The sequence below is a fragment of the Nerophis lumbriciformis genome, linkage group LG09 (genome assembly GCF_033978685.3).
Source record: "Nerophis lumbriciformis linkage group LG09, RoL_Nlum_v2.1, whole genome shotgun sequence".
Lineage (NCBI taxonomy): Eukaryota > Metazoa > Chordata > Actinopteri > Syngnathiformes > Syngnathidae > Nerophis > Nerophis lumbriciformis.
The window spans coordinates 37,897,501-37,925,001 of record NC_084556.2 but is presented as its reverse complement, the minus strand read 5'-3'; the positions used below and the strand labels follow the sequence as shown (position 1 = coordinate 37,925,001).

Here is a 27,501-nt window from a genome sequence, read left to right as displayed (position 1 = left end):
TAAATCTGAGCGACATCAAGGACGACAACTGTGCCGTTTGAGCGATATTGAGTTGATATAATATTACATGTTGTTATTCCTGCTTCATCTACACAAGAAACAAACATACGTTTTTAATCAGACAGTTGATGTGTGCGTTTGAGCGTCACTCGAAGACAAATCCAATTGGCAAAATTGACGCTGATTGGCCAAAATGTGCCGGGACAAAGTTGCAAGCCTCGCATAATTTACAGAAACTGGTTGAAATGATGGCAGGAAATGGTAAGTGTTAATGAGGAAAGCTTGCATACCTTTCTCCACACCAGCGATACGAGCTTTCAAGATCTCTCTCTGTACTTCCACATCAGATTTCTGATCCTCCATGACGCGAAACTTCTTCTGGATGGCCTCTTTCATGAGTCTTTCTTTAGAAATCTCTTGGCGAATCTGATTGATCACGTCTTCTTTCAACTGACAGTTGGGAGGAAAGAGGAAAGGGCTTAACTCAAATTTGTGTTATCTCTATTGTCAATCTTACTATTTAATACATACTATATTATACATAATGAACGCCTGCATCATCTAATATAGGGATTGCCAGCCACTGTGCTGTGACACATTAATGTAGTTGACAGATCATCATGTGCATCCAGTTACACTAAATTGGTCCAAAAATGTGATATTTACTCCTTTTTGTATGATTGTAAAATTTTCGCCCAAATTATACGTTTACTCTCTCGGTTATCATACGGTCAAACATCCAACACCCATCGATCAGCTGATTTTCGTGAAAAAGTATGTAATCGGCCAATGCCGATTAGTGCGTTTCAATGCCTATCACAAAATCCCCTCTGGCTGATAATGCATTTTATTTTTGGACCCTCTGCTGATAGACGGCTGGCAGCTAACTTTGTATGTCCATACACGATAATGATCATCACTTCCATTGCGGCAAATAAACTGCTTTTCTGAGTATCTTAAATATCATTATTAGGTACCATTATCACTTGAGGACCAGGCTAAACATGGTACACATTGCGGAAGAACAAGAAGACGTAGGCATGCTAATCGCTAAGCCAGATTGAAACAACACAAGAAATACATGCTGATGAGTAAGTGTGGATGGAAACGTGTTCCAGTAGAAAGTAAGCAGCTATTAACAGGAAATTAACAAGTAGATTAATAAGAGTCTAGAGAGAGGATAATATAACAACTGTTGTGCTCTGTTGGTGTGTATCGGCCAGGCGTATACGACACGCAAGAGGGTGGATCCATCTATAAATAAGTAGTGTCGATACCAAGGGTAGTATCAAAATGCAAAAGGATTTTTTTTAATGAGTCCCTGGACACAGGAGCACTTTGAGGGGAAACAATTTCAAAGCACAGTAGTTTTTACTTTTGTTTAGTTACTGTGTACCATTGACTTTGTTTGCTCAAATAACTGTGTGTAATGAAATACAACAAGGAACGAGTTTTAAATACGGTGTTGATATTTTTACACTGTCAATAGCACCCACTTTACTGACATTTTAAAAATTACAGTTAATACATGTTATCGGTATCGACCAATCTCACTCATGGATGATTGGTATAGGAATCGGCAGCATAAAACCCGGATTCCTGTAACGGATTAGAAGGATTTACATTATGACCAATCCTGAATAATGTATACGGTACATAACTTCATTATTCGGTCGACCATAGCCCTTTTTCACCGCAGGGACATTTTCAGGATATTTTCCAATTATATTTTATATTTTGACTTTCACATGTTGTCAAACTATTGTGTTGTAAAAATATCAAAAAAGAGCGAAGAGCATACAGTGCAATCATTTTGTTGTGTGCCATTCACCTTAAGTTCGGTTAAGTTCTTCTGATTTTCCAAAAAGATGCGTTCTCTAACTGATACGAGCTGATCCCGGTCCCGTTGCAATTTGTTGGTTTTGTGTTGCAACTGTTCCAGTTCCTTAGTGACTTTCTCAATGGCATTCTGTTGTGAAAGAAGCAAACTGATATCATTATTTCATTGCTTAAGTAATAATACGCTAGTTAGCATGTTGGCGAAGTATTCACTCGGAGCTTGCCAGTATGCCTTGTGTTTGTTCAGTTGTAAATAATTTAATGGGACAGCGTGGCTCGGGGGGTAGAGCGGCAGTGCCAGCAACTTGAGGGTTCCAGGTTCGATCTCAGCTTCCGCCATCCGAGTCACGTCTGTTGTGTCCTTGGGCAAGACATTTCACCCTTGCTCCTGATGGGTCGTGGTTAGTGTCTTGCATGATAGCTCCCGCCATCAGTTTGTGAAAGTAAGGTTGAATGTGAAAAATAGTGTCAAAGCGCTTTGAGTACCTTGAAGGTAGAAAAGCGCTATACAAGTATAGTCCATTTAATTGCCGTATGTTATTGTGCGAATGTATTATCTGGATGCCAGTGTAGGATAGTAGATACGGCCTTCCATCTCAGTCATCGCTGACTTTCTGTGGAGAACCAGTCAGGAATGAAAAACATTCAAAGTACCTTGGGGTCACCGTGGACCGGAATCCTCACCTACAGTGAGCACCTGAAACAAACTGCTGGAAAGATCTTTGCCAGAGTTAACATCAGCAGAATTGGCAAGTATCAACAGGGGCTCAATTGCCTCCTCCTTCTGGACAGCCAGCCTTGCCCTTATATACTCAGCAGCATTGCCCTCCAGTGTGGGCAGCAAGTTGGCACACCAGACACATTGATACCATCCTGAACTCCTTGATGCAAAGAATCTACAGTTGCTCCTTGTGTCTTCCAACATCGTTTGCATCCTGAGACAACCCCAACATTCCAATCCATGAAGACCATGGTAATTTGCAACAAACCCGACTGAAGTCCTGGAAATCCTTTTAGATGTACACCATGTCACTGGACAAAATGGGCTTTGATGTGGAGTCAGCGTGGCAAGGCATCCGCCACAAAGAAAGATCTCGTCAGGAGACAATTGTGCACAACAACAGGATCTGCATCAATCATGCAAGAACTGAACACCACCTTTACTTTTGGAATTTCTAAAGCAATCCTCAATGACTGCAGTCACTCAGTCCAGACTGTGGCAATTCCTTGAACAATCAAAACTCTTCCTCTTATCATCGGCTGCTTGAACTTGAGTTTGTCACAATGGCGTCAGAAGTGGGATGACTGGATGGCAACCGCATGAGAGAAAAAAAATGGAATTTGGCATGCCTCTACATTCTATGTAGGGAGTTGGGCCAGAGCAACATTTAACTGAGAAGAAGGGATCAGCTGGCTTTGTTGATGGGGCTCATGAACCTTGGCCTGGGATTAACAGTTTAAGACTAAGAGTTCCAGGGGAAATCCTCATTTAGACTATAGTCACCCAGACTACTATAAGCTAGAACTAACCAGCGCCAGGCTGAAAAATTCCTGCACACATAGCATTTCTCGAAGAATAATACATGACTCACATAATGTTTTTTCTGGAGTGACTGTGCAGAGGTAGACACACATTCTACAGAGGTGGCAAATTACGAATCGTTAAATCTATCGCAGCGCCAAGCAAATGATCTCAAGATCCCCATCATATCAATTACTAGATGTGATCAAAATTGTTTAAGGCACGCCATGCGAAATAGACTATTTATTATTATTATTAATATCAGTACTACGAATACCATTAACAAACATGCCTCAAAACAGCCCACTACCTATAATATGGACGTTTCAAAGATCAGATCATTGCCTTCCAAAGCGCTATTAGTTAATGCATCTTAGCGTCATTGGTCTCAGTGAAACTTGGCTAAAACCAGATGAATTTTTTCCACTTAACGAGGCATGTCCTCCTAATTAATCGAGTGCACATATTGTCTGTCCCCTTAAAACAAGTGGAGAGGTCACACTAATATCCAATGAAACCCTTAACCTTAGCCCTAACTTAAGTAATAAATATAAATCATTTGAGGTGCTTACTATGAGATCTGTCACACCGCTACCTCTCCATCTGGCTGTTATCTATCTCAGAACCCTATTCTTTATCAGCAAATTTTTTGAGTTTGTTGCTGATCTAGTGACGCACGCAGATAATATAATTATAGTACAGAATTTCAATATCCATATGAATACCCCGTCAGACCCTCCGTGCATAGCGCTCCAGACCCACATCTACGGTCCCTTCCAAGGTTTCTCGTCGTCCCCATTGGGTTTAGTTTTTTCTTGTCTGATGTGGATCTGAGCCGAGAATGTCATTGCGGCTTGTGCAGCCATTTGAGACATTTGTGATTCAGGGCTATATAAGTACATTTTGATTGATGAATTGAACTCCTCTCCTTGACAGAATGCACAGTTGGTTGGCTAAACAACCCGGACTCTACTCAGTGACGGTCATATGACGTGTCACTGGTTGATGGAACCATGGGTCCTTACTGCAATAATGACCCTCTGGTATTTGTTCTGTTTGGTTTTGGAAAACAATAACTTCCTTGTACAAGCTAAACTCTTCCTTTTTATCAAAATTGTATTAAATGTCTCGTATTCAAAAGCTACCACATCCAGAAGAAACAACGGTCCAAGTGACACTTACTTTAAAAGGCAAAACCCTGCAGGCCCTTATAGACCTCATTCCACAAGAGCAGCTCAATTAGCAGGCTAAAGAGAGACCACAAATATTTGACTGCCCAGCACACCCCATACTTCTCCCTCCTGCGGACCTCCAGGAGAACCCAATGGGAGTTGCCTCTTTCCTATGTGATCTTCCCTTTCTTGACTATCTCTCTCCTCTTCTGAGACCCCAACTGGAGCAACCACCCCCTGGACTGTGAGGAAACACTGGTCAGGCACTACCAACAACAACCTCTGGGTTTAGCATGCCAAGGTTGCACTCCAGTATCTTAAGCATGAGCTGTTCATGTTTTAGGGGGGGACTTAAAGTAATCATAGACCTTGATACGTAATGTTGAACAGCTCCAAAAATTTGTGTTCAGGCTGGGTCCAAGCTGGTATTAAACTGGTTACCCCTGTATTGGCAGGAGTAAGCTGACTTCCAACAATAGGGTAATCAATGTAAGAGTGCATGGGAGTTCCACTCGACATCCATTGCACCGATCGCCCATGCCGTCACCTCCAAGGTTTCTCGTTGTTCCCATTTAGTTGAGTTTGTTCTTGCCCTGATGTGGAATCTGAGCCGAGGATGTCGTTGTGACTTGTGCAGCCCTTTGAGACACTTGTGATTAAGGGCTATATAAATAAACTTTCATTGATTGATTGAGTTTGCTCAAACAATAGTCATTTATCCTATCATAAGATCAATAAAAAATACCAAATTGATTAATTTACTACCTTCATTGATTTCAGTTGTTGCATTGATCTCAGCTGTTCCTCTTTGAATGTTTGGGCGTCTTTTTTCAGTGTTAGTATCTCTCTGATCTTGGTTTCCATGTTAATGCTGAGCTCATTCAACTCCTTCTCCAGTTTTTCCTTCAACCTCTGCTCACGAGAAATGTCGTTCTGCTGCAACTGAATCTCATGTTGAAGCTGCACAGAGAAATAGCAATAGTTTGGAACGGCCGCTGAATTCAATCATCATGATCAATAATGTTTAATGTCAATAATGTCTCACACACCTGGGAAATGTTGTTTAAGGCAGCCTCTCTTTGATTCTCTGCCTTCTGCTTGCTCGTACTGGCGATGCTCAACTGTTCCCTTAGACTCTCGACTGTTGTCAGCAGGCGATCGCGCTCATTTGTTAAATCTTCAATCATTTTCAGCAAGTCACTGCAAGCACAATTTGGTACTCATATATTTATGTAAACAATTACTGATCCCTCCAGGATTTCACAGCTCAAAATGCCTGATTTTGTGGCATCATCTTCACAAAGTTCCCGTATATATTGCTATGGTTGTCAAGAGGGTACATGACAGTTTGGTCTAGTTCAGGGGTCGGGAACCTTTTTGGCTCAAAGAGCCATGAAAGCCAAATATTTTAAAATGTATTTCCTTGAGAGCCATATATTTTTTAACACTGAATACAGCTAAATGCATGCATTTTTAAGCAATACCAACATTTTTAGAGTACAATAAGTCTCTTATTCTTTTTGATAACATTGTTATTCTGAAGCTAACCAATAATAAATAAAATACTTATTGCCAATAATGCGACTTCTTGAACAGGTGCGGTAGAAAATGGATGAATGGATTAAAATCCATGAGAATGTTTTATATTTTTAACATTATTTTTAACACTGTGATTACCAGCGGAATTATTCATTACTTATCATGTTAAGCAATGTCAGCTAAGATTTATCTGAGAGCCAGATGCAGTCATCAAAAGAGCCACACCTGGCTCTAGAGCCATAGGTTCCCTACCCCTGGTCTAGTTTATTATTTTCCTGTGTTTGGTATTATTTCTGTTTCAACGCTCTTATTTTTAAGTTTCTACTTCCTGTCTGCTTCCATCTTCTGCCACTTCACCTCTGAGCACTGATCCCATCAACTGTTCCTGATTCCTGACAATACAGAGACAACACCTGTCTTTATTAATCAGGTGGCTTCTTCTCTGGCCATTATTGACTTTTTGTGATGGTTGTTTAATGTTTAGTGTCTCAACGTCCTGTTTGCTTTACCTTGCCTTGCCTTGTTTCAGGCCAGTATATTTTGGCCTCTGCACCTGCATGGTATTTATTTTTCGTTTTGTCTTTCCCGTGGTTCAGGCTGGTGCTACCTGAGTTTTCTCAACATTAAAGATATACTTTTTACCTGCACATCGCCTTCTCTGCATTCTGGATTTGACATGTACAACCATAATAATAGTTTATACAGTAGCTGTTTTTATCAATAACATTGCATCAGCTGGTGATTTTATGAATTTGTTATCAATGTTTGAAGTGTTTTTTGTAAGCTTAACCCCAAAAAACACAGGATTTCAATACGTCTATCATGTGCATAGTTTCGAAAACAAATATTGATGTTTCAATCGTTATGTTAACATATTAAACACTATAGGGGAGTAACAGCACATTACTGTACACTAAAAAGATACACCACCAAAGGATGCCTTATTGTTCGATGTCTGCTCTGTCATACACAAGTTGCAGACATTCTTCCGTGTATGTTATATGTGTGTCAATGGTAAACATTTGTTTATGTTCCAACACATTGCACGTAGTTTACCCCACTTTTTCATGGAGATCTTGGAACTAGTCAGATCTACTGGGGTATTTTTTTTAAAGTACCGTATTTTTCGGAGTATAAGTCGCTCCGGAGTATAAGTCGCACCTGCCGAATATGCATAATAAAGAAGGGAAAAAACATATATAAGTCGCACTGGAGTATAAGTCGCATTTTTGGGGGAAATTTATTTGATAAAACCCAACACCAAGAATAGACATTTGAAAGGCAATTTAAAATAAATAAAGAATAGTGAACAACAGGCTGAATAAGTGTACGTTATATGAGGCATAAATAACCAACTGAGAACGTGCCTGGTATGTTAACGTAACATATTATGGTAAGAGTCATTCAAATAACTATAACATATAGAACATGCTATACGTTTACCAAACAATCTGTCACTCCTAATCGCTAAATCCCATGAAATCTTATACGTCTAGTCTCTTACGTGAATGAGCTAAATAATATTATTTGATATTTTACGGTAATGTGTTAATAATTTCACACATAAGTCGCTCCTGAGTATAAGTCGCACCCCCGGCCAAACTATGAAAAAAACTGCGACTTATAGTCCGAAAAATACGGTAAGTCAAAAACCTGTGTGAAGTTAGTCCCCCATGTCATTGCAATATTAAAATACAACTGCCATTCATTTGTGCTATGTTTGTGCTTTATAGGTTTTTAAGTAATTCTGAAATACTTTTTCTGACCAGCAATGTCACCCCCCCCCCCGACACTCCTTGTCCAAAACTCACCAAACTTGTCCCAAAAGTATGCTGGTTTAGTAATACGATTAAATACAAGACGCTGAGGAAATATGATCACAAGACCAAATCCCTGTCAATGTTATTAAGGAAGTGAGGATGTGGGTTTCCTGCTAAATGTGTATTTACTACATTACCCAGAAGGCTTAGTGCTGTAGACAGGAATATGAAGGTCTGAGTGACTATGAGAGTTGTACTGTTAGAGCAATATAAAAAGTTGAAGTATTGTTACATGTTGCTGTTCACGTAAACATTTTGATTAAACAGTTGACGTGTGTGTTTGAACTCCGGTGCTGGACAAATTAGATTGGCAAAAATAACGATGATTAACTAAAATGTGTTGCGAGGATTGGACATGATTTGCTGGAATCGGCTGAATTTGCACAAACAAAACAGCTAATTCTTGGAGGATTTGACCTACTAAAAATTTCTACGAATTTAAAATTGGCCCAAGTGTGTGAGTGGGAGTATGAATGTTGTCTGTCTATCTGTGAGGTGGCGACTTGTCCAGGGTGTACCAAGTGCAGCTGGGATAGGCTCCAGCACCACCCACGACCACCCCGAGAGGGACGAGCAGCAGAAAATGGATGGATGGATGGATGGATAAATGATTGACCTTTGATCTTGGTTGGCGGAGGCCATACTTTGTTGTTCTGCTAGCTGTGTTAGGCCGGTAACCTCCTCTTGTAGATTCTTGATCATCTCCATCTGGGCCTGTTCCTTAACATAAGCAGCATCCACCATCTTCCAAGCTTTTTCTACTTCCTGCCGTGTTAGGGAAGAACATTTCAGGTTAACCGATTGAGGATTCAGCATTTGTCAGGAAAATAGACATATATGAATGAAGGTTATACATGAATGTGTATTTGATGCAGTGCATAGAGTCAGTATTTGATCTCTATGCAAAACGTGACTTTATTTTTGTTTTTTTTGTAGTTGGTCAGCAGGGTTGCAAACATCTCAGGGGGGATTTTGGTAAGGGCTCAAATAAGTAGTTCCCCCTAAAATTAACCTGAATGTATCCTTTAACCCAGGGGTGTCAAACTCATTTTAGATCGTGGGCCACATGGAGAAAAATCTAACTTAAAAAGTAAAGACAAATTCATATTGTTTTCTTTGTTTTAAAATAGAAACAGCACAAATGTACAAATCATATTGTTGTTGTTTTGTTTTTTTCCCCCTTATTTGTTGCAGTTAATAATTCATTTGTTGTTATGTATATTTTCTGAATAAATCATGTGATAATGTTCATCAGTCAACTCATTGGTGTTAATTTTCAATATATTAAGATAAAAAAAAGTATATCAAAATCAAATTACAGGATGTTATTTATGTAGTTTGATCATTTTTCTCGACTGATGTACTAACATACATCTATTTTCTACTGCTTGTCCCTTTCGGGCATCATGTGGTTTATTTTGTACATATGTAGCATCATCTACAAAGATGCAAATAATTGTTATTGCGACATCTAGTGGACACATTTAGAATAGCCGTTTCTTTCATTCAGAAATTTAGGGTACATTTTTATACTTAGCACACTCATCCCGTGCATACTTGCCAACCATGAGACCTCCGATTTCAAGAGGTGGGGGGTGGGGTGGGGGAGGCGGGGGCGTGGGCGTGGTTAAGAGGGGAGGAGTATATTTACAGCTAGTATTCACCAAGTCAAGTATTTCATATATATATATATATATATATATATATATATATATATATATATATATATATATATATATATATATATATATATATATACATCCTGTAAAATATGCAAACAAAACTGTGTTTAGATAATTGATACTTCAAACTTGCATAAATCAATCTTAAAGAATATAACATAACTTGGCTTCTGAGAGCTTCAAAATGTAATGAATAAAATGCTAAAGTTGTTGATAAACAAGCAATTATTTCAATAATTAAATGTGGTCATTTTAAATGAATTATTATGATCATTTAAAATTAATTATTTCAAATATGTTTATTTTAGGCCCTGCGATGAGGTGGGGCCCTGCGATGAGGTGGCGACTTGTCCAGGGTGTACCCCGCCTTCCGCCCGATTGTAGCTGAGATAGGCTCCAGCGCCCCCCGCGACCCCAAAGGGAATAAGCGGTAGAAAATGGATGGATGGATGTTTATTTTAATGTATAATTCTATGGCTGGATGTAATAAGGAGTCAGAAAAAATACAAATAAAAATAGAATTAATTTTGATGTTTTTAGCAAAGTATAGTAACAATGTATTTTTTTTTTTATTGTTAAATAATAAATACATTTATTTTTAGGTAAGATAAACATAATAATACAATTAATCTCTAGTCTGGATGATGTAGTTCTTGTCACCCTGTGGTCCTCCCGTCTCTTCCCCAAGGATGGCTCCATGAGCTGGGCAAACGCCTGGAGATGCCCTACGTCAACAACACGGTCGGCGGCCCGTCGGTGCGCAGCTCGTACATCGCCGCCCTCTACTTCACCCTCAGCAGCCTGACCAGCGTCGGCTTTGGCAACGTGTGCGCCAACACGGACGCCGAGAAGATCTTCTCCATCTGCACCATGCTCATCGGCGGTATGCCGGACGCCTCGTATGGAATAACGTGATTGGACAGGCACGCTGTTTATATCGTGGGAAAGCGGACGTGAAAAAAAGCTGTCCTCACTCAGGTCCGCATGGAGCTGGAGGGGGCGTGGCCTCCAGCTCCGGCTGAAAATCGGGAGATTTTCGGGAGAATATTTGTCCCGGGAGGTTTTCGGGAGAGGCGCTGAATTTCGGGAGTCTCCCGGAAAATTCGGGAGGGTTGGCAAGTATGATCCCGTGGGTCGGATAAAACCTGTTCGCGGGCCTGATCCGGCCCTCAGGCCGTACGTTTGACACCCCTGCTTTAACCCTAACACATTACTCTTCTAAAAACTTCTGGAATATTCCACAAGTCATGTTTACTGAATTATATTTTCTTTTATTCTTTAAGCATGGCTATATTTCACGAGTAGTATTTAACTCACTCCTGTTACTTTCAGTCATGTTACTCAAATGATTTCACGCTTTTTTATTGATTCTTATTCTTATTGTCTTTTTTTTTATCCAACTTTAATTTGATTTTATGGATGTTTTGTACAAAAACTAATTCCCTTTTTTGTATAATTTTTTTGGTGTGCAAAATAACACATTTAACATTCTTGAATATGTTCCTGGCACTTTTGCGGCTGGGATTAGATTCCCAGTACTACTATATACAAGCCCAGCACTAACACAGCATGCCACTGGGCACTGTTAGAATGCTTGGGAAATTTGCCATTATTTGCCCTGTCATTCATTTATTATGCACTTATTCACAAAAAACAGGGGCCCCAACAGATCCATAGTGTGTGATCCGCCTATGGTAGACTGATCAAATCAGTACTCATTTTCCGAACTGTATACAGTAAATATAATATAAAAATAAACAACAATAAATAAACACTTTACCGTTTTAAGAGACGATATCGTTGTCTCATCATCCTGGGTCATCTTTACAGCAGCGTCAAACTTGGTTGAGGCTGAAGCAATCTCTGCACTGAGTTCCTTGCACTTGGTCATGAGCCTTTTCTCATTTCCGTAGGACTTGGTCAGGACATTGAGGAGCTTCTCATACTCTTCACGAAACTTGTCCATGTTTTGGTCCTCTTGGTCCTCAGTGAGCCCACTGAGAACCGTCTGGAACTCTTCCAGTGACTCGGCCATGTCTTCCCCTGCGTTTCCCTTTCCCTGTCAACACACTGGCATCAGACAAATCACACAGCTAGAACCTTAAATAATTAACATTACTACCAAGGTGCAACTTCTTTGACACGTTTTCACAACCATTTCTGAATATCACGTTCAAGTAATGCACTAAAAACGTGTAATATTTTCAAATAACGCCTCACATTCAACAGGACTTCTTATTACATTTCATAATATCAAGTACACCCTTTTCAAATTCCGGAGGACTTACCGCAGAGGATCAATCACTATTTATAAAGTCCGTAATGTTGGGCCGCTGTAATTTGACAAGGGTTTGTAATGGTTGCTAGGTAACGCCTAACCTCGCGAGAGCACGTTCGATGGACAGGGACGTTTCTTCTGACGTCACACTAAAAATATGGCTTCACTACGAAAGAGCGTTAGATACCTATCAAAGAGAAGCACGACTTTTTTTTCTATTGTTTTTAACATGTTAGTAGTTCATTACATGAATAAATCACATAAGTTGCAGTATTTAACATGTGTCCGTGGACGTTTTAATCAATGGGTACTTGAACACTGGGAGTGGGCGGTTTTTACGTGACGTCACCAATACGGAAGTTGGCTACGTTGTAGACATAGATATCATACAGAAAGGAAATTTGGCCGCCATCTTGAACCGGTATTCTACTCTTCTTTGAGCAAGGAAGAATACGGTGGCAGAGTATTCTGCTGCGTATTCTTGCACAATCACCGGTACTTTTCACACGTAAGAGGGAACATTACTATTTTTTATATTTTGTGAATCAAATATTATTGTACTGTATTTGTGCCCACCAATTGATGCCAGTTTGCTTAGTTAACAACTGTATATTTATTGCCAGTGTTCCGAATATGAACTGAGACGTTGTTAGTCCTTGTCCTTAACGCTGACTTAGATTACAACTGACACAATAATGCTATAAAATAAATATAATTAGTATAACATTGACCGGCAATTTTTTTTTGCACATAATGTATTCACGGGCAGCACGGTGGTACAGGGGTTAGTGCATCTGCCTCACAATACGAAGGTCCTGAGTAGTCCTGGGTTCAATCCCGGGCTCGGGATCTTTCTGTGTGGAGTTTGCATGTTCTCCCCGTGACTGCGTGGGTTCCCCCCGGGTACTCCGGCTTCCTCCCACCTCCAAAGACATGCAACTGGGGATAGGTTTATTGGCAACACTAAATTGGCCCTAGTGTGTGAATGTGAGTGTGAATGTTGTCTGTCTATCTGTGTTGGCCCTGTGATGAGGTGGCGACTTGTCCAGGGTGTACACCGCCTTCCGCCCGATTGTAGCTGAGATAGGCTCCAGCGCCCCCCGCGACCCCGAAGGGAATAAGCGGTAGAAAATGGATGGATGAATGGATGGATGTATTCACATGTAATTCACTGAGAGCAATCTTGCGGTCATGTCTTAGTATAAATGTACTGGAAAACAAACAACTGAACGTCTGACTGTACAATCATTTGTCATCAAGCCAATTTGGCTGTTGATGTATTCACAATTTTGAGTTTTATTAAAGAAATGTTTAGCAGACATGTATCACACAAGTGTCACTGCAACACTTTTTACTGAAATTATGCTCATTTCAAAGTATTTCACTGTTCTCTTTTGTTCGTCTTGTTTGCAATGTAATGCAGGTCCTGGATGCTTCTAGATATGATGTATTACACAACATCAATGTTATGGATGGTAAGTATGTTTATACAGTATAATCATCTCCTTTTAAATGTTTTTCAACAAAGTCTTGTTCTTGTATTCAGTGTGCGTTCTTGCATGAGTTCTCTCATTTCTGAAATGGTATTGTTCCATTGTCCTAAAGGTACACTGTATAAGCGAAACAAAATACTGATCTTGTTCTTAAAACATTGATGCAAACTAATTATATATCGGCCATAGTAGTTTGTTTACAATTTTCATTCTCTGTGAGTTTGCGTCCCTGTGATAGGAATTCAACAATTGTTGGTTTCACATTACTGATGGATGTGATAGTTGAAATTCATTTAACTGCTTTGACCGAACAACATTACATGGTGCTTTTTTTTTTTAGGTTCTTGCTTGAACTAATACAACTTTTTTATTGTGCAGGTAATTTTACGTGATCGTATTTGTCATCAATATGGACACACGGATGCTGATGATTCCAGAACTGCTCCAAGTTCATCGCTATGTGCTCACCTACAGGTTCATCCAGGATTCCTTGGAGCTCCTATTTAATTCAAACAGAATGGGGGAAAACACGGTACTCGTAAATGGCACGTACAACAACAACAACAACAAAGCAACAAACATTGCTGTAGACACGAAAATAAATAATGAAATACAACCTTTACTGAGCAAAAACAATGCACTTGATACCAATTTCCATGAACCAGCCACACACAAAGAAGTGCATCTGTTTCGTCTTGTAGAATGATGTGTGGAGCACCAGATAGTTCAACATGTCTGAGAACGCGACTGACGCATAATCCTTGAAATAGCTTGAGAAATCTTATTTTGATAATGTAAAGGGATACCATATATTCTATTGCATAGTTTGCATTTTTTGCTCATATCTGCTTTTAGTGGTAATATCTAGGCCACTTGCGTACTCAGATAGGTCCCACCCTGTTTGCTGCACAGTAGCCATGTTGATTTGGTGGCCCACCACTTCGTTCACCTCTGTTCAAAAGTCACGTGTCCGAATACAACCCATACGCAGCACAATCCCCTGGCATTGTGTTCTTTCTGCTGCTCAAAGAGGAGTAGAAGCTGGTTGGGTATAGACGAGAGGGGGTTGTAGCCAATTCTGTGGTCTGTCCTTGACCAGTGGTCCCTACCACTCGGGGTGCTAATGAAACTGGTCACAACTAGTGGCACAGCTGTGGTCCCTATTGACTTTGAATGGGCTTTTACTATTTGCTTTCTTTTCTGGACATTTTGGTCGCTATTTTAGCTGGATAAACGCCAGAGATCATATTATATTTCCTCACCTGCACAGTACACCATAATTACTGAGATTACTTGTTAATATTATTGAATTGCAGATCAAATAGAGTTGCGGTCTGGCAGAGACCAGTGGTCTCTACCACAAGGGGTGCTAGTGAGACTGGTCGTGGCCCTATTGACTTTGGATGAGTTTACTATTTTCCTCTTTACTCAACATTTTGGATGCTCTATTTGCTGGATAAATGTCAGTTATCATTATATGTTGCCTCTACTGCACACTAGATTATATTTACTATGATTATGTGTAAATATTATTGAACTGCAGACTGAATCGAGTTGCTGTCTGGGAAACACAAGTGGCCCCTACCACTAGGGGTGCTAGCGAGACTGGTCCTGATGCTGGTCTAGTCTGTGTGGTGCAGAAACAACGGCTGCAATACCCCTGACAACCAGCACCACTCTATCAAATCAAAGCGACCGATAAAAACCGCAACCGACAACCACACGCCAACAGGACCATGGAGACCAGCTCGCCAGTCAGCCTAAATGCCAACACACAAACAAGAGACATCAACACCTCCCCCACTTAAAGACTCCACTTCCCAATCCAAACCCGGACAAACACACACACTGCCCAAACAACCGAGACAACCAAGAACTACGGAGGACATGAAAAAAGCTATTTTAGCTATTTTAGCCTTGTCAGAGGAATAGGAAGCAGGCTGCTGGTCAAAAACTAATGAGCACTGATGGAGAAACTGTTCACAGGAACCAGACTCACCGGTGAAACGGGGAGGGGTGATGAATATTGAGCTTACTCCACAATTTTCCTGCCTGCGAGAGGCAATGATGAGAGATATAGCAGATTAGTCTCGCTTAACAAGTGGCTGGCTAGCTTCTGTAGACAACAGGGACTAACGTTTATTGATAATTGGCCCTCTTTCTGGGGCAAACCAGGCTTGCTGATGAGGGACGGCCTTCACCCTAACCAGGAAGGCGCCATCATCCTGTCTAAAAACATAGACTACTGTTTAAGTCACATTTGACTAACTACACTAGAGCAAGCCCGGTCACAGGCAATTACAGAGCCTGCTAGTCCGGGTGAGGAGTCAGTTAAGCTAGAACTAGCCAGCGCCAGGCTGGATAATTCCTGTACGCATAGCAATTTTCTTAGAATAACACACAACTCACATAATGTGTTTTCTGTTGTGAATGTGTCAGGGGTAGATATGCATTCTACTGAGGTGGCAAATCATGATGCGTTCAGTCGATCGCTGCATCAAGCAAACAATCTGAAAATTCCCGTCGTATCAATTCCTAGATATGGTCGAAACTATTTAAAGTGCACTACGTATACTAAACGCAACATTATTAATATTTCTACTACGGATAATTTAAACAAAAACTCGTCAAAACAGCCCAATACTTATAATCTGGGCTTTTTAAACAAGATCATTGTCTCCCAAAACGTTATTAGTTAATGAGGTCATTAGAGACAACAATCTTAACGTCATTGGTCTTAGCGAAACCTGGCTCAAACCAGACGAATTTTTTGCGCTAAATGAGGCATCTCCTCCTAACTATACGAATGCGCATATTGCCCGTCCCCTTAAAAGGGGTAGGGGGGTCGCACTAATATACAATGAAAACTTTAACCTTACCCCTAACCTAAATAATAAATACAAATCGTTTGAGGTGCTTACTATGAGGTCTGTCGCACCGCTGCCTCTCGATATGGCTGTTATCTACCGCCCCCCAGGGCCCTACTCGGACTTTATTAATGAATTCTCAGAGTTCGTTGCTGATCTAGTGACGCACGCAGACAATATAATCATAATGGGGGACTTTAATATCCATATGAATACCCCATCGGACCCACAGTGCGTGGTGCTCCAGACTATAATTGATAGCTGTGGTCTTACACAAATAATAAATGAACCTACGCATCGCAACGGCAATACGATAGATCTAGTGCTGGTCAGGGGTGTCACCACCTCCAAAGTTATGGTACTCCCATATACTAAAGTAATGTCCGATCATTACCTTATAAAATTCGAAGTTCTGACTCATTGTCAACAAACTAATAATAATAATAACTGCTATAGCAGCCGCAACATTAATGCTGCCACAACGATGACTCTTGCTGACCTACTGCCTTCGGTAATGGCACCATTCCCAAATTATGTCGGCTCTATTGATAACCTCACTAACAACTTTGACAATGCCCTGCGCAAAACCATTGATAGTATAGCACCGCTAAAACAAAAAAGGGCCCCTAAAAGGCGCACCCCATGGTTTACAGAAGAAACCAGAGCTCATAAATTATCATGTAGAAAGTTGGAACGCAAATGGCGCGCGACCAAGCTTGAGGTTTTCCATCAAGCATGGAGTGATAGTTTAATATCGTATAAACGCATGCTTACCTTAGCTAAAGCTAAATATTACTCAAATCTCATCCGCCTCAACAAAAACGACCCTAAATTTTTGTTTAGTACAGTAGCATCGCTAACCCAACAAGGGACTCCTCCCAATAGCTCCACCCACTCGGCAGATGACTTTATGAATTTCTTTAATAAGAAAATTGAACTCATTAGAAAGGAGATTAAAGACAACGCATCCCAGCTACAACTGGGTTCTATGAACACAGATACAACTGTATCTACGACGGATACTGCAATACAAAATAGTCTCTCTCTTTTTGATGAAATAACATTAGAGGAACTATTACAGCGTGTAAGTGGGATAAAACAAACAACATGTTTACTCGACCCACTTCCTGGGAAATTTATCAAGGAGCTTTTTGTATTATTAGGTCCATCAGTGCTAAATATTATAAACTTATCACTTTCCTCTGGCACTGTTCCCCTAGCATTCAAGAAAGCGGTTATTCATCCTCTGCTCAAAAGACCTAACCTTGATCCTGACCTCATGGTAAACTACCGACCGGTGTCCCACCTTCCCTTTATTTCGAAAATCCTCGAAAAAATTGTCGCACAGCAGCTAAATGAACACTTAGTGTCTAACAATCTCTGTGAACCTTTTCAATCCGGTTTCAGGGCAAATCACTCTACGGAGACAGCCCTCGCAAAAATGACTAATGATCTACTGCTAACGATGGATTCTGATGCGTCATCTATGTTGCTGGTTCTTGATCTTAGCGCTGCTTTCGATACCGTCGATCATAATATTTTATTAGAGCGTATCAAAACACGTATTGGTATGTCAGACTTAGCTTTGTCGTGGTTTAACTCTTATCTTACTGACAGGATGCAATGCGTCTCCCATAATAATGTGACCTCGGACTATGTTAAGGTAACGTGCGGAGTTCCTCAGGGTTCGGTTCTTGGCCCTGCACTCTTTAGTATTTACATGCTGCCGCTAGGCGACATCATACGCAAATACGGTGTTAGCTTTCATTGTTATGCTGATGACACCCAACTCTACATGCCCCTAAAGCTGACCAACACGCCGGATTGTAGTCAGCTGGAGGCGTGTCTTAATGAAATTAAACAATGGATGTCCGCTAACTTCTTGCAACTCAACGCCAAGAAAACGGAAATGCTGATTATCGGTCCTGCTAAACACCGACATTTATTTAATAATACCACCTTAACATTTGACAACCAAACAATTACACAAGGCGAATCAGTAAAGAATCTGGGTATTATCTTCGACCCAACTCTCTCGTTTGAATCACACATTAAGAGTGTTACTAAAACGGCCTTCTTTCATCTCCGTAATATCGCTAAAATCCGTTCTATTTTATCCACTAGCGACGCTGAGATCATTATTCATGCGTTCGTTACGTCTCGTCTCGACTACTGTAACGTATTATTTTCGGGTCTCCCTATGTCTAGCATTAAAAAATTACAGTTGGTACAAAATGCGGCTGCTAGACTTTTGACAAGAACAAGAAAGTTTGATCATATTACACCTATACTGGCTCACCTGCACTGGCTTCCTGTGCACTTAAGATGTGACTTTAAGGTTTTACTACTTACGTATAAAATACTACACGGTCTAGCTCCGTCCTATCTTGTCAATTGCATTGTACCATATGTCCCGGCAAGAAATCTGCGTTCAAAGAACTCCGGCTTATTAGTGATTCCCAGAGCCCAAAAAAAGTCTGCGGGCTATAGAGCGTTTTCTATTCGGGCTCCAGTACTATGGAATGCCCTCCCGGTAACAATTAGAGATGCTACCTCAGTAGAAGCATTTAAGTCCCATCTTAAAACTCATTTGTATACTCTAGCCTTTAAATAGCCCCCCTGTTAGACCAGTTGATCTGCCGTTTCTTTTCTTTTCTCCTCTGCTCCCCTTTTCCTTGAGGGGGGGGGGCACAGGTCCGGTGGCCATGGATGAAGTGCTGGCTGTCCAGAGTCGGGACCCGGGGTGGACCGCTCGCCTGTGCATCGGCTGGGAACATCTCTGCGCTGCTGACCCGTCTCCGCTCGGGATGGTGTCCTGCTGGCCCCACTATGGACTGGACTCTTACTATTATGTTGGATCCACTATGGACTGGACTCTCACAATATTATGTCAGACCCACTCGACATCCATTGCTTTCGGTCTCCCCTAGAGGGGGGGGGTTACCCACATATGCGGTCCTCTCCAAGGTTTCTCATAGTCATTCACATCGACGTCCCACTGGGGTGAGTTTTTCCTTGCCCTTATGTGGGCTTTGTACCGAGGATGTCGTTGTGGCTTGTGCAGCCCTTTGAGACACTTGTGATTTAGGGCTATATAAATAAAGATTGATTGATTGATGATTTTACCTGTTAAAATCTCATTGTGTAAACTAACAGTGTTGACACTTGTGACAATATACGCTTTTTACTGGAATGTATAATACAACAAAATGTAAATAGGAAATAAAAAGACGAAACATTAATTTTTTTTAAACTATTTTGATAATAGTTTTCGTTTCTTTTTAGTTTTCTGTTAACAGTTGCCATGTGATGGCACATGTTTTTAAAGTGTTGTCAGTTAACATCAAGATTTAAGCCCAATAGTTGCTTAGTGGACAACCTAAATAAAGGGACAACTAGGTGGCCTCCAAACTAGCAAAATACCATATGTAGGAAGTCAGGATCTCAGGGGTATCAGATAAAGATAAAACATCAAACCCCTAACTCAGGCCAACACTGAGGTCAGAAAGAGGTCTCATGTCGTTTTATTTTTGTTTTATGTGGAGGCTACAGTCCGGATGGAAGAAGTTAGTATTATTTTTAATCAATACAACTACTATCAAAGTTCTCGTACCAAGCACATCAAGTTAATGGAAAGCAGCTAGGACTGTCAATTATTTTAAATTAATTTTTACTTACAAAATGTTCTTAATTACCTGAAATGAAATGATTCGAACAAACACAAAGTCGTCGTAGCACGTCACATCTCGGTTGATTGCAGCAATCCATGCTTGCCTCAGCCTTCCATCGCTTCCGTTTGTAGAGAAATATATGCTTAGAAATGCAATAAAAGCTAGTAATATCTCTCCCACCTCAATTGTGGTAGTTGACAATCACACACGTCGGCATTATCATAATCACTGAAAGAATGATCAGCAACAATGGGGTGATACAAACAAATCCTTCTAATATAGCCAACAACTACTGTACGTTGTTGAAGAATGAAGTAAGAAGTTTACCGGCGCAAGTTGAGAGCCTTATTTTCCTCCAAATGAAAACAGGACATGGTGTCACGAACAGGAACAAGAGAAGGATTACTTTGAGCGAGAGAGCGCAACGCTGAACATTATCCATCCATTTTCTACTGCTTGTCCCGTTCGGGGTCGCGGGGGTGCTGGAGCCGATCTCAGCTGCATTCGGGCGGAAGGCGAGGTACACCCTGGACAAGTCGCCACTTCATCGCAGCCGCTGAACATTACTCTATTGAAAGGATAATATAGCCATAAGGGACAACAAAAGCGTAGAGGCAGCAGCCCAGGCGGGGACAGCAGCACCTCCGATGGCGGCGATCACCATCAAACCACCAGAGCCTTTCGACTTCGCAAAGCCACACAAGTGGGAGAAAAGGATAAGGAGGTTTGAGCATTTTGGACTGGCGAGCAACCTGAACTCCTCCTCCGAAGCGGACCAGGTAAACACACTGGTGTACTGCATGGGGGAAAAGACAGACGAAGACTAAGAGAGCTAGATCTGATGGCAGAGCAGCAACAGCAATATGCTTCAGTTTTTTATCCCAAAGAAAATCGTAATTTATGAACGGGTCAAATTAAACAAAAGAGTACAGCAGCCTTCAGAGACAGCGGACGTATTCATCACAGGACTGTACGCCCTGGCAAAGAACTGAACCTGTTGAGAGACAGTGGGCCTCAGAAATTCATCACAGTCAGAGAGAATGCAACTTGATTAAGACCTCCCCCTAGCTAACTAAATCCATGACAATGGCTAAACAGTCTGGAGAGATCAAAATACAACAGACTGATTTGAGGGAGTTAAGAGCCAGTAAAACCGCTGTAGATGCTGTGCATTTTAAAAAGCGGAAAAAGAACAAATTCAAAAGCAAAAGTCAGACTCAGGGACAGAACTGGAAAACTGGTAAGCAGATAAACAAGTGCAAAACCAAGATGAAATAAAGGATGTGGAAAATGCGGAAAATCGCCAGCGTCACTGTGCCCGGTGAAAAGCGCAGAGTGTTACAACTGTGGTAAACGTGGCCACTTTGGGAAAGTGTGCAGATCAAGCAAAAAAATGAACGAGCTTGCAGAATATTTGGATGAACTGTTCTTAGGTGAGATGGAGGACCACTGGATGGCGGAAATTAGCATAAGGGACAGCACTGTATCCTTTAAAATAGACACCAGGGCAGATATCACAGCCGTGTCTGAGCAAGTTTACAAAAGTGAGAAGGGGATATAGAAAACCCCCATAAACTTCTCGTTGGACCAGGCAGGGCTAAACTAACTGTCCTCGGGTGAGTCACAGAAAAACTCATACAAAAGCAGGAACGTTACAGAGAGGATCTTTGTAGTGAGATGCCTGCAGGTGGCACTGTTAAGCAGGCCAGCCTCAGAAAGCCTCAAGTTAGTGGCCAGAGTTGACACCATAGACGTAGAGTCAGTAAGACAGGCTTATCCTAAACTTTGCAATGGGCTTGGGCTTGTCCGGAAGCCTTGCACAATCAAACTCAGACCTGACACATATCCATTCTCCCTTAAAGTGCCACGTCACGTGCCTTTGCCACTAATGGGCAAAGTAAAAAAAAAGAGTTGGAAAGGATGCAAAATCTAGGGGTCATCAGCCGCATTGCAGAACCAACAGACTGATGTTGCGGCATGGTTGTAGCCCAAAAGAAGAACAAAGAGGAAGTCCGCATGTGTGTGGATATGACGCCGATTAACGCGTCAGTGTTCCGTGAAAAACACATCCTTCCCTCTGCAGAGCAAACGCATGCTTACAGGAGCACAATATTTCACCAAACTAGACACAAACATGGGTTTCTGGCAGATTCCCCTGGCCAAGGAATCAGCCCTCTTTACCACATTCATCACAACATTCGGGCGCTATCACTTTAACCGCCTGTCCTTCTGCATCTCCTCTGCCCCAGAGCTCTTTCGAAACGTGATGGTAATAGAGGTAATTTCCGGCCTGGAAAGTGTAGTATGTCACATGGACGATATTCTTGTCTGAAAGCTACAAAACAGCAGCATGACGCCAGGACGCATAATGTATTGGAGAGAGCAGAGAAAACAGGGGTCACCCTCAACATGTCAAAATACGAGTTCGGTATGAGAGAGGTCAAGTTCCTAGGGTACATTATCTCAGCAGACAGCATAATGCCGGACCCAGATAAAACCAGGGCTGTGCGAGCCATGAAAGAGCCTACAAATATAAGCGAGCTCAGAATCCTCCTGGGAATGGTGTATCAGTTAGGGAGGTTTCTATCTAACCTGGCTGAGAAAAATAAAGCACTCAAGAGATTTGCTGTCCAAAAAGAATCAGTGGTACTGGGGTCATGAACAGCAGAAGGCTTTCTGCAGCCTCAAAGAGGAGCTCTCTACAGCACCGGTCCTCCGGCTTTACGACCTTAACGAGCCACTGAAAATCTCAACCGACGCATCATTCTATGGATTAGGTGCGGTGATGCTCGAGAAGGAGAGGTTTCGTCGCCGGTTGCGTATGCCTCTAGGTCCCTAACTGACACGGAGCAGCAATATGCGCAGCTGGAGAAAGAGGCAATAGCGCTGATATGGGGCTGTGAGAGCGATTTCATCCTGGGCCTAAACTTTGAACTGGAAACCGACCACAAGCCGCTTGTCAGCCTACTAAGTGGGTAGGCACTGGATGCGCTGCCACCTAGAATACATAGATTCAGGGTGCGCTTAATGAGGTACTCTTACACAATGCCTGGAAAGAGCCTCAAAACTGATGACACACTCTCCCGTGCCCCGTTTAAAAACAGTATGACAAGAACAGATACCGACTTGATGGAAGATACCAACATCTACATTGACTCTGTGATTGACAGTCTTCTTACAAGTGACAATTATCAAACCAAGCTCCAAGAGCAGCTGCGTGCCGACAGTTGAGGGCTGGCCAGACAGAAATCAGTTACAGGGCGCAGTCAAACACTACTGCCAGGAGAGGGCAAACCTGTGTGGGTACAACGGTCTGCTCTTGTGTGGCATAAGGTTAGTGATTCCTGGGAACATGAGGAATGATGTCCTGGACAAGATACATGAGGGGCACCAGTGGGTGTCTAAGTGCAGAAAGTGTGCGAGCCAGACAGTGTGGTGGCCTGGACTGATCAGCCAAATAAAAGAGCAAGTGCTCAATTGCAGAGAATGCATCAGAGGAGGGGTTAATCCAAGAGAACCTCTGCTGTAGACCGAATTCCCAGATGGGCCCTGGCAAAAGTTAGGAGCTGATCTATTCACCTTGAGAAAGAAAACCTGTTAGTGGACTATATTTCTAGATATGTGGTAATAGCACAACTCAGCCCAACTAGGTCCACATATGTTATAGTGTTCTCGTGTCACGATGGCGGTGCCTTTACACCAAATTACCTATCCTTCCGGAGAAGTTGCAGCCAGCTGTGCCAGACATGCAGATTCTCCAGCGCAAGGAGCAGGAGAAGCAACTGATGGATGCGAAGTGCTTCAATGAGAGACACAGAGATCTGACAAAGTTGATACCTGGAGATCAGGTTTGGATTACTGACACAGAAGTACAAGGGTCAGTGACTTCTGTGCACTCCAGCTCACGTTCCTATCAGGTGTGTGGGCCGCAAGGGACCTTGAGAAGGGATCGTCAACATCTTGTGCCTATGCCGAAGCCTCAGGATGAACACCCACCTTAGCAGGGGGACAATCCCCCATGCACAGGCTCAAAAACTCTGCCCCCCTCCAAAAACTTCTCTGAACACACCCTGTGGTGTGAGGACGAGGTCGGGCAGAGAAGTTAAAAAAACCAAAGAGATCCATCCATCCATTTTCTACCGCTTATTCCCTTCGGGGTCGCGGAGGGCGCTGGAGCCTATCTCAGCTACAATCGGGCGGAAGGCGGGGTACACCCTGGACAAGTCGCCACCTCATCACAGGGCCAACACAGATAGACAGACAACATTCACACTCACATTCACACACTAGGGCCAATTTAGTGTTGTCAATCACCCTATCCCCAGGTGCGTGTCTTTGGAGACAAAGAGACTAGAACTGTAAAAAGAAAGAAAGAGTCATTTGAGGGGAGAAATGTAATTTTGGAAAAATGATTTGCGAACATTGGAATACAACTTGGTAGAGAATTTAGTTCACGTTATAAAGGATTCTGAATGTGATTTGAATATGTCTAATTGTAAAACATTATTTGATGAGAAGGAACAGTTCAAGGTACAGTGATTCTCAATGTTTAGATTAGAGGATTAATAGAAGTGAAAGTTAATTGAAAGGATGTTACCGCTAAAGATATTTTCGAACTAGAAAGGGGGATGTGGTGTATTGTTGTTAGCACCTGGGGTTGAACGGGTTTACGATATGCGTCACACTATCATGGGGTACAGAGGAACCATTAAGGGGTGAGCCCGGAAGTGGGAGAGAAGAGAGTACTGTACGTTGTTGAAGAATGAAGTAAAACGCTTTCTTTGCCTCTAAATGAAAACACCACAGTTATTACTTTTTGAGTTATACTAATTCCTATCAATAAAGTATACATATCTATTGTTTCAGTGTATTTTTGTAATGCACCGCAGGCCATCAAAAACAGCTGATTAAATGGAGTAAATAAATACTGTACACTCTTTCACATTCTGAAGACCCCTTTAATAACATACTGTCTTAGAAAATGGAAACATTTTTAATAAACCAAAACTGATGTAATATACACCATTATGATCGGACAGTTCTACAAGCATTTGGAAATACAAAAAAAATACAATGTTAAAAGAAAACTATACAAAAAGCAGGACAAAAAAGTGTAACAACTTCTCCAGGAGTAGTAGCAATGAGGAGTACATACTATTTGAAGTACTGAATGAAGTAGTTTGCATGGAGTGACATTTTGAGGTACTGAGTTGTCGATGCCTGTAACTGACAAAATATTGGAGGGGAAAAAAAAAAAGACCAAACGATGGTTGTTCTTCTTCCACTTATTGCATTTGGTTATGGAACAAAGAAATCACGTTCATCAAACGTAAACATCTCAACTTTAGGGACTTCTTCCAAATTTGAGGTCTTGAAAAATGTTTTTTCAACAACATGAAAAAGTAGATTTCATCCAGCATGTGAGCTCTGTAAATTGAGAACATGAGCAGCAGCTTTGGGCCACACTGAAATGTTGAAACATGACAAGAATTTTGTAGTAACGTTACAGTACCTCACAAAAGTATGCACATCCCTAGCATTACTGCAAATATTTCATTATATCTTTTTATGGGACAATACTGAAGAAATGACCTTTGGGTATTGTGTAAAGTAGTCAGTGTGACGCTCGTGTAACAGTACTTTCAAAATAAAAATCAACCATTAGCGTCTACAAGTGACTACACATCTGATATCGTGAATTTGTACGTCATTTTAGCAATTTTAAGTTACACATTTTAAGGTCACACGAATACCTTGACATACAGTAAATGGTTAAAAATCGATACAGAAGATTATCATATTACTACAATCATTGCGTCCCGTGTCCATATTACCATACTATCAACCACTCAGTGAAAATACAAACAACTAATAGTTATAAGTAAATTAGAGCTGTCGAACGATTCATTTTTAAAATTCGGATTAATCACAGACTTGGAAAAACTCACAATTTCACCAAGTATATTTTTCTAATTTCAAGTCAAAACATCCTCTCAATAGTAATTTGTCATTGAGACATAAGAACTTGTTTTTAGGCAAAAGAAAAAAAAAATTTGTTATAAGATTCAAAACTTCATAACACGAGTAAGTATAGCTAATAATAAGTTGTAATTGCAATTTTCAAGATCACTTTTGCATTTTTAAAGCTAAAATATAATGTCTTATTTCAAGAAATCTTACCAAGACAATTTTGACTTTGGCAGATTTTTTTGTAATATTTCTTTATTATTATTATTTTTAAGAGGGGTATTTTTTCGAGTGCACTTTTAAATTTTGCTTGTTAAAAATTAAACATTTATTAATCACTGTTATTTACTTGCGTGAGTAATTGAAATTACCTTTAAATTTATTTTACAAACATAACATTTGTTAGACTTAAATTAATCACACTTTTGAATTTTGATTAATCGTGATTAATCACAGTTGATTACATGCTTGCATAATTGAAGTGATCTACAATCTTTTTTATAAACGACAAATTTAGGAACATCAGATTATCACACTTTGGAATTTTGATTGTGATTAATCACCATGAATTATGTCCTTGCTCAATTTTAAATGACATGTTTAAACATTTTTAACAATGTGTTAAAATTATATTAATCAAACTTTTAAATTCTGATTAACCGTGATTAATCACAGTTAATTAGTGCTTGTGTGATTTGTTGAATTTAGATGATTCACACTTTTGAATATTGATTTATCACAATTGATTACCTGCGTCATTTGAATTAACTTAAAAAAAAAAAGCTTAATATTACAAAAATTTAATTTTCATGTCAGAATGTCATGCAGTAATATTTTCTAAATATTCTATTTGAATGCGTGTCATTTATTTGGTTAAACCTTGCTAACAATTTTATCTTAAATCTTTTGTCGGAGTGTATTTTGAAGTGAAATTTGCAGGCGAGCAAAGCAGTCTCCTCACTTATCTTTGCACTTCCTGATAAAGGAGCATGTCTATGTCCAAATAAATAAGGAATATATTGCGTGAGTAATCTGCCTTTATAAATAATTATTCATATATAATTATTGCTGTCAATTTTGCGGTTTATAGCATGCATTAACTTTGACAGTCCTAAAATATGTATAGTGTAGTTATACATAATAATAGGAATATACAAACTGTACACTGACTACTTTACATTTTGTCAGTGTCATTTTTCAGTTTTAGCCCATGAAAAAAAAAAAAAAAATACAAATCAAATATTTGCAAAAATGTGAGGAGTGTATTGAATTCACATTTGTTAGGTGCTGTGCGAGAAAAATAAAACAATAACAAATTGTTTTGGCACATCAAAATCAGTAGAACATATTTTGTTCTCTCATGTAAAGAAAATGACAAATTTACATTTGTAAAGACAAAATAATACTTTATAACTTTACAGAGTTTTGAAAAATATATACTTTTTTCCTTTTCTGTGGAGCCACAAACCTGGAAGGGAAAAACAATATTTTTTTTGTGTGTTGAAATTCCATAATTTTGTCATTTCGTGTTCATTCCGAAACGATGACTATTAAAATTAAAATAATATAGTGACAGTGCTGTGCTTGACTTTTACGTGAGGCTGTCGCCATCTTGTGGTGACTTTTGGAGATGCAAAGGTCAATGGCGTTT

At 40.5% G+C, this 27,501-nt stretch overlaps 1 protein-coding gene and 1 long non-coding RNA gene across 3 annotated transcripts in view; one reads left to right on the top strand and one right to left on the bottom strand.

Annotated features, from left to right (window-relative positions):
* cfap58 (cilia and flagella associated protein 58) overlaps window positions 1-11,939 on the bottom strand; it is a 49,401-nt gene extending 37,462 nt beyond the window's left edge. The window contains exons 1-7 of one of the 2 annotated variants that reach the window (XM_061963219.2): window positions 11,863-11,939; window positions 11,355-11,633; window positions 8,509-8,657; window positions 5,583-5,733; window positions 5,299-5,493; window positions 1,832-1,969; window positions 291-450 (exon numbers count right to left, since the gene is read on the bottom strand). In XM_061963219.2, coding sequence (XP_061819203.1) covers window positions 291-450; window positions 1,832-1,969; window positions 5,299-5,493; window positions 5,583-5,733; window positions 8,509-8,657; window positions 11,355-11,609 — 1,048 coding nt within the window. In that variant the 5' untranslated portion in view covers window positions 11,610-11,633; window positions 11,863-11,939. Of the gene's footprint in view, window positions 1-290; window positions 451-1,831; window positions 1,970-5,298; window positions 5,494-5,582; window positions 5,734-8,508; window positions 8,658-11,354; window positions 11,645-11,862 lie in introns of both variants that reach the window. The other variant, XM_061963220.2, reaches the window with a different exon arrangement.
* The window catches only part of LOC133608058 (uncharacterized), a 48,208-nt gene extending 34,214 nt beyond the window's left edge, over window positions 1-13,994 (top strand). The window contains exons 2-3 of the long non-coding RNA XR_009815490.1: window positions 13,276-13,327; window positions 13,820-13,994. This is a non-coding gene — a long non-coding RNA (uncharacterized lncRNA). The remainder of the gene's footprint in view (window positions 1-13,275; window positions 13,328-13,819) is intronic.
* Window positions 13,995-27,501: the final 13,507 nt, after the last annotated feature.